General features: G+C 39.4%; 1 protein-coding gene across 2 annotated transcripts; it reads right to left on the bottom strand.

Annotated features, from left to right (window-relative positions):
• Window positions 1-360: 360 nt before the first annotated feature.
• Window positions 361-6,959, bottom strand: LOC121394331 (serine/threonine-protein kinase N2-like). 2 transcript variants are annotated; one of them, XM_041565130.1, is made up of 13 exons: window positions 6,813-6,959; window positions 6,631-6,731; window positions 5,248-6,394; window positions 5,086-5,161; window positions 4,913-5,004; window positions 3,755-3,931; window positions 3,588-3,650; window positions 3,222-3,298; window positions 2,928-3,070; window positions 2,387-2,494; window positions 1,682-1,756; window positions 915-1,171; window positions 361-532 (listed from the first exon to the last, which is right to left on the bottom strand). In XM_041565130.1, exons 3-12 carry the CDS (start codon window positions 5,469-5,471, stop codon window positions 998-1,000), a joined length of 1,209 nt encoding a protein of 402 aa, XP_041421064.1. In that variant the 5' UTR covers window positions 5,472-6,394; window positions 6,631-6,731; window positions 6,813-6,959; the 3' UTR covers window positions 361-532; window positions 915-997. The 2 variants fall into 2 exon arrangements, with proteins under 2 accessions (XP_041421064.1, XP_041421065.1); XM_041565131.1 differs by lacking the exon at window positions 6,813-6,959 and having other exon boundaries at window positions 6,631-6,801.
• Between the last annotated feature and the right edge of the window lie 331 nt (window positions 6,960-7,290).

Raw genomic sequence — 7,290 nt, 5'->3', positions numbered from 1 at the left:
CTGTCTAGCCATGAAGAGCTAGTACTATCGCCCGAAGTTCTAGGATATTTATTGGCAACTGTGACTCTTGGTCTGTCCAACGACCCTGCAGAGTGAATGTACGATATACTGCGCCCCACCCATCCGAATTTGCTGGTGTTGTTTGTTACGACTTCCCAATTTGGGAACGAGCCACCGTGCCTGGGCCAATAAACACCCTTGTGTGGGTGTCGACAAGGAGAAATTTCAGACTCTCCTGTCTTAGGCTACCTCCACTTACTGCAATATGTCAGCAAGGAGAGAAGGTGCCTCACGTTGGGAGAACAATCATCAAGTCTCAAACTCCTGTGTATTAGTTACAGATTCAAGCAAAGTCGGAAGAGTAGTTCAGTTAGTTTATTGTAAAAGTATTTTAATGGTTAGGAAGCACCAATTGGGGCTGCAGTGGAAGTTTGAGTTGGAAGTTCCATGGACATGTCACCGCTATGAAGAGTCGTTCTGTGACGTATTGCAAATAGGATACACAGTTGCGGGAGTTGCTGTCCCTGGTTTGCTGTTAAGATTAAACAGAAATAAATAAATAATGCATTCTGAATGTTTCTTACAAATATGGCAGCCTGGAGAACAAGAGCAGAGAACTAATGTGATAATAATAGGTGAAGGAAAGCAGAAGATTCTAACATAAAAAGTAGCAAAATGGGAAAGAATAACAGAGAGGAGAGAATAAAGGGAGATGAAGGATAATGGGAAGAAATAGTGACCTTCACTATAAATCACCATCCTATCAAGTCTCTCTTATCCTAAAGACCAGTATTCAAAGGGATCTATGGGACATCCCCCAGCTGTTACCCTCCACCTTCTGTAATGGGTGAACATTATTAATCCTGAAGATGTTTCTACAATCAGTGTTCCCAAAAGCAAACGTCCATATTTACCCAGGCTTCCTTTAGCCGGCTGCTTCATTCCTGGTTGAGGGGCGGGTGGCATTTCTTTAATATTCAAGTGTCTCTTCTCACATTCAGCCAACATAATAATCAAAGTTCTGGAGGGCTTCACTGACGGAGTCTGGTATAACTGCTTTACGCCCATACAGAGTTACCATTAGGTTTGTGTCATTATCGCTTGAGCTTTGGACAGCTGGGATGATTGGTGGTGTCACTTTTTTATTCAAGAGGCCATCAAAATTGATTTTCTGTGGCAAAGGAGATGGATCAAATGAATACAATAGAACTGATGATACAATTTATACTATGGCATAAAATCCTACACACAAAGGAACAACCATTGCTAATATCACTTCTTACTGACACTGTGATACATTTAGGGAAATAGTAAAAAAGATGGAATATCTAAGAATATCTAAGCATCTAGCTAATGAATGTTATTTAGAATTTAGATAATGTGTCACAATCAAAGGGACATTTTACTGAGCAACTATGTATTAGATAAGCCAATCCCAGGAGATCCCTCCAGCAAATGTATTACTTAGTAAAGTCCGAGAACCTTTCTACCTTGTTTCACGATTCAGCCATTTCATTTGTTCCCTTACAAAGAAAACTACAGAGATTTTGGGGGGGGTCAAAATATATTGGATGGCCACCTTGTTCCTTGATAATGTCACCAGACAAGAATACGTCTGGAATAAATCTATATCCACTCATTATAACAGCACGCTATGCCTAATACACAACTATAAACCTACACAGAACAACGGGCTTTGCTTCACTTCTTCAGCTCCGTTGAATCCCAGGCGATTCTCAGGGAATTTGGCCAAAAGCTGCGGAAAGAATAAAATAGTTGTTACTCAAACAGCACAATCCAGTGGGAGGCGGGACAATCTGTAGCTCCACCTTCCCAGTATGTTCCCTGAGACCCCTCCTCCAGAAGGCGTTGTCTTTTCTCCAACTATAGGAGGAGAAAAGCTTTGAAATATTATAATATAATATGGCTGGAATCTACTATTTTGAACACAGATTTATTAGTATTATCTGGTTCTTCTATAGTGCCTGTAATTATACGCAGCACTGTGCAGAGCTTACAATCTATAATAAACGTTGCACCATCACAATGGAGCGAAGACTCTCAGTCCAGTAACAGAATGTTGGAATTCTTTTCTTATTCTGGGTGTACCCCCAGTCCAACCCTGCCCGTTACTAAAAGCTTTAGCTCGCTATATATTTGATAAAGCCTTATTTATGAACATTGATATGTAATATTTCTATTATATGCAGATGGTTTAGCATGTGATGTGCTGTGACTGGCCCCCTCTCAACAATGAATTGTACAGGTGAAGGTGAGAGCAAATATACGTTGTACAGAAAGAGCACAAGTGAAATGAATGATCTCTGAGTAAGAAACCCCAAACAGAAGCAGATCACATGATGATGATGACAGGATTTAAACTTACTCCTTTTGTTGTGGATGAGAAATCAGCAGGGACTTTCGGTGGAAAAATCGCCCTCGAATACTTGATAAATTCAAACAGATGCTCCATGTTCAGTCCGTTAAAGGGGAACTGCAAAGGTGGAGACGTATTTGTTAGGAAAGCAGGAATTCTGAGCCACCAGGGGTTAATGTCACTGTCCCAGAAAATGGCTAATAATGTATAGCAAGTTGCTTCTAAACTTACTGATCTCACAGACAGGGGCGTCTGATATGATCAACGGGAACTGGATTTAACACCAAGCAGGACAATCTTTCATTAATACTGAGTCGTTTGTAAATACGGGTATCAAATATTATGCCTTAATATTATACTCATGGAGTAACTCAAGTTGTTATTAAAGATGGACTAACATTCTTTATGTTCCCTTTGCATAATACAATATAGAGATGGTCCCTTCCTATTGCAGGGCTTCCCTTGCTATTCTAATCTTGTACTAAGGTCAAAGTTTTTCTCATAAAAATATCCATTTGTTACTTGTGTCGAGTGGATGAATCAAACTTACCCTGTGAAGCACCATGTAATAAAGCATCACTCCTACAGACCACCAGTCTACTGCTCTTCCATAGGGCTCCCGTTTCAATATCTCTGGAGCAGTATAATAAGGAGTTCCAGCAGGGCTTGTGGTTAAGACTCCAACGCCCATTCCTATAACAAACACAATATTTCATGTTAGTAGTTAGTAGTAGGTTTATGTTAGGTGTCTGTTCTATACATGTCTTTGTGATGAGCAAGATGGTGACACATTAGTTACCGAGTTGAACCCTGATATTCAAGGCAACAAAGCAGCAATTCTTACCTTTTTTGCAAAGGCCAAAGTCTGTGATTTTTATATATCCGGATGCATCCAAGAGGACATTGTCAAGCTTTAAATCTCTGTGTGAAAAAAAGAACATGTTTAATGGTGCTATTAGTAAGCGTCCGTTCCTATGGCATGCCAATGGTTCCAGTTGTGTGCCCCATACAGAATTGCTCATATGTACTGCCCTGAGCCGCTCCAGTGAGAAAATGACAGTTAGGAGTAGAAGCAATGCATAGCCACTCCCTACCTGGCTGAGAGAAAGTCTGCCCATGTTCCTTTGACTTATACACTTGTGTCTTATACAAGGTCAGGCTCTTGTTGCTGCTAAAATCACATGTCCCTTTTACTTGCATTAAGGCTTACCTATGAATGACGTTGTGTTCATGGAGGAATTCCAAGCCCAGAACAATGCACGAAGAGTAAAATCTGGAAATAGAAAGAAGATTCCCAAATCAGTTGGTAAATAATCACTGCAATCATCCTTGTTCCCTCCCAGAAATCCCATCCATACAATCCACTCTTCTACTTACATTGCTGCTTTATAGTTGAATTCCGGATGATCAATGACTTTTGTTAAATCGCCTCCAGCCGCTAAATCCATGGCGAGGCAAACGTGATGCTCTGTTTGGAACGAGGCAAACAATCCAGTGAGGAACGGATGTTGCTCTTGTTTGGCCAAAAGAAGAATCTCCTTCTCCATCAGAGCACTGGGAAATAAGAGTCAAATATTAATATGTCTGCACATTAAACTGTGCTGGAACCAATACAGTTGGGATGAGGCTTATGTCCCCTCTGTGTGAGAAATGATAATAATCTAAGCTGAAGTTAAAGTGAAAATTACTGCTAAATGTCATATTGTAACCAAAGGTCACCAAAGATTCAATAGGCAGTTAGTGTGTCTGTTGTCCCAGAGGAGGTGCTGCTTCTTGGCTCCCAGGGGAACAAAAGTTTAGAAGGTGTTGGGAAACAAGCAGCACCTATAGAATTGATCTCAATAGTATTGGGGGGAACATGTTACTCAGGGAGGCCCATTTATCAAAGTCCGTATTTATCTCATTATTTTCTGGAAAATACTCCGACCAATGGGGTTTTCCCCCTTATTTATCAACACATTTTCCTGAAAAAATCGTGAAAAAAAATGAATTGTACAAAGTATTGAGTTTTGTCTGAAAACCACAAAATCTTTAGATTATTGCATAAAGCCCAGTTCAGATCAAGATCCTTGGGACCTTCCATTGACTTATATGCAACCTCGGCAGGTCTAAGATCCCAGATTTTCAGATTCAGACTTTTCCATCCCCGGGGTATAATAATCGCAAAAAAAAATCTAGTTGTTTTTTCCCACTACAAATACGGATTTTATAGTAAAAATAAAAAACCACAAATTTTTTGTGTTTTTGGCATTTGGACTTTAATAAATAATCCCCTGCATATCTGAATTTAGTCTGATGTGTGTTTCTTAACCTTAAATTGAGATTTATATATGTTTGGGGGAGAAATACTAAAAAGAGTTCCGGTGAGCCCTATTTCTAGAGTCTCTTTGTGTCTTTCTCTTCTATACACTGGATTAATAGACTCGGTGCAGCCGTTTTCTATCCTTTGTGTTGGACTAATACAAGTGTGTGGACTTTATTTATTTGTATTAAAACATACAAGGAAAGGCGACTGTTTGTTGGCCTGTAACTTACCTGTTCAATTTAATTGAGGAAGTCATTTCTCGCTTTTTTAAGGTCTTGATGGCAAACAGTTTGCCTGTTGCTTTGTATTTTCCCAGATACACCTAGAAAAACACAATTACCGTCAATTAGATCACATAATGGGAATGAAAGTCCGAATGTTAATTATGGAGCAAGTGACTTACTTTTCCAAAACCTCCTTGGCCCAGCACAGCACTTAGTTGGAAATGGCTAATAGAAACGCGAGATGGCTGCTCATCACTGAAAGAGAATACGTATTTATTATTGTATCTTGTTTGTTGCAGTCATGTACATATACACTATGCCGGGAGCAGCTTGTACCATACCTTGTACAGTCTATAGGCTGCCATGAGCTACTTGGGCTGGGAGCAGGAACACTTTGGAGAATTCCTTTTGATATTTCTTCACATTCTGCCTCATGTTCTTTCTGCCCCTGAGATGTCACTATAGGACCACTGGCTGCAAGTCTATCAGGGACACTTAGAGGCCTGTTTGGTGGGTTTGGATCAGCTGCAGAATTCAAAATAAAGCAATCAGAACTCAGAAACATTGTTGGGAATGAAAACTTGTATATTGTACCCCCAAGGCCAGACTGTCACCCCTCAGATGTTCTACCTGAAGACTTCTCAGCTTTTATCTCCACATTTTCTTCATTATTGTGTTCCACACATGAACGTTCCTCTACGGGCTTTTCATTGTCTGCTGCTTGAGGGACGGCACTACTATCGTCAGGTCTAAATTCAGCCTCCTAGAAATATAAACCATAATATCAGTCATTAATTTAGGGAAAATTGTGATCCCGGGCCTAATAATTACACTGTTCCAGATAAATATCCCTTCAACAAAATATAATAAAACCAATGTGAATAAAAAGCAAATCAGTAGAATCAAGATGGAAACTATAAGACGTGGGGTATAATAAGTGAAACAATGGGATAACATTTGTTACAAACAAAATAAATATTTTCTATTTGAGCCAATGGACTTGTTAGAAGGATCAATGCGCTGTACTTACAGCAGAGGGAACATCAGAAGGAACATCAGAAGGAACATCAGGAGGACCATCAGAAGGCCTCTCAATAAGAGCAGGAGGCGACTTTTCATCTTCCTCATTGGCATTTGAGGGAATCTCTTCACTTTCAGTTGCTGAAGGAACAGCAGAAACACTTTCAGGAACATCTGAAAAATTCAAACAAAATCATATGACTGAATGTTGGTGTCCCCAAAGATGGGGTAGGCCTGCAGGCAGACACATATATAGGTATTGTATATTGATAGAGCCTTGAACATGCACAGATGTGGTTACAAATATAAAACTTGATCTTGGGCTAGAGAGAGAATAAAAGATTGTGTCTAAGATATTGTACCTTCACTCAGCTCCACTTCTGTCTCCTTTTGGGACTGTTCTGCTATTTCAAGCTTTACTGGAGAGATTTCTTTCTCTTGACCAATCGATACATTGATTCCCGAGTCCTATTGAATAACAATAGGAATATAAGAGAAAGCATTGTGAGTTCCAATAAGCTGTATAATTCACATAGGATAAAATCCTCCCAAACACAGTGATAATATTGTTATTGGGGAGTGAATTAGTGATGGCAGGACACTGACAGGAGCCACAAATCACATGCTGGTTCCAGGATAAGACAGACATTGGGGGAACATATAATATTAGAATGATAAAGGAGGGTGGAATGTTCTGTATTTACATTAGAAGGACTTCTCTTCTCTTCTTCCGATCTCGTCTCCCTTTCCTCTTCTTCACTCTCAGAATTCACAATCTCAATGGGAGTTACAGATTTGAGAGAATCTGAAAAAGGCAAATAGAACTGAATGATCATCATGTTTGTTCTCCTGAAAAAAATATGAATTTATTGCTTAGATACGGTACCTGCAAACTTCACCGATTTCTTGGTTTTTCTCTTTTTCCATATCCGAGCCAGTGGGTTTGGTCTTTTCACGGGTGTAACATTCACTTGGCTACAGGAATCCTGTAAGGATCAAACATGAGGAAACATCAAACATTTTGGGAGAAAACAAAATTGTTATACAGGTATGGGATCTGTTATCCAGAAACCTCTGAATTATTGAATGGCCGCCTCCCATAGACTCCATTTTATTTAAATAATCCACATTTTTAAAAATGATTTCCTTTTTCTGTGTAATAATAAAACAGTCGCTTGTACTTGATCCCAACTAAGATATAATTAATCCTTATTGGAAGCAAAACCAGTCTATTGGGTTTATTTAATGTTTACATGATTTTCTAGTAGTCTTAAGGTATGAAGATCCAAATTATGGAAAGATCCGTTATCCAGAAAACCCCCAGGTCCTGAGCATTCTGGATAACAGGTCTCATACCTGTACAA

This window comes from Xenopus laevis, chromosome 5S (assembly GCF_017654675.1).
Source record: "Xenopus laevis strain J_2021 chromosome 5S, Xenopus_laevis_v10.1, whole genome shotgun sequence".
Lineage (NCBI taxonomy): Eukaryota > Metazoa > Chordata > Amphibia > Anura > Pipidae > Xenopus > Xenopus laevis.
Note: the sequence above shows the minus strand (reverse complement) of the source record. Positions and strands in the feature narration are given on the sequence as shown.

What these genes read in the sequence shown, in the direction of transcription:
- LOC121394331 (XM_041565130.1), bottom strand. Translation starts at nt 5,471, where the DNA reads ATGTTTCTGAGTTCTGATTGCTTTATTTTGAATTCTGCAGCTGATCCA. An exon ending in CTTTGGCCTTTGCAAAAAAG is followed by an intron (nt 3,071 to 3,221) that starts GTAAGAATTGCT and finishes TGTTTGTTATAG; the next exon opens with GAATGGGCGTTGGAGTCTTA. An exon ending in ATTACATGGTGCTTCACAGG is followed by an intron (nt 2,495 to 2,927) that starts GTAAGTTTGATT and finishes CCACCTTTGCAG; the next exon opens with TTCCCCTTTAACGGACTGAA.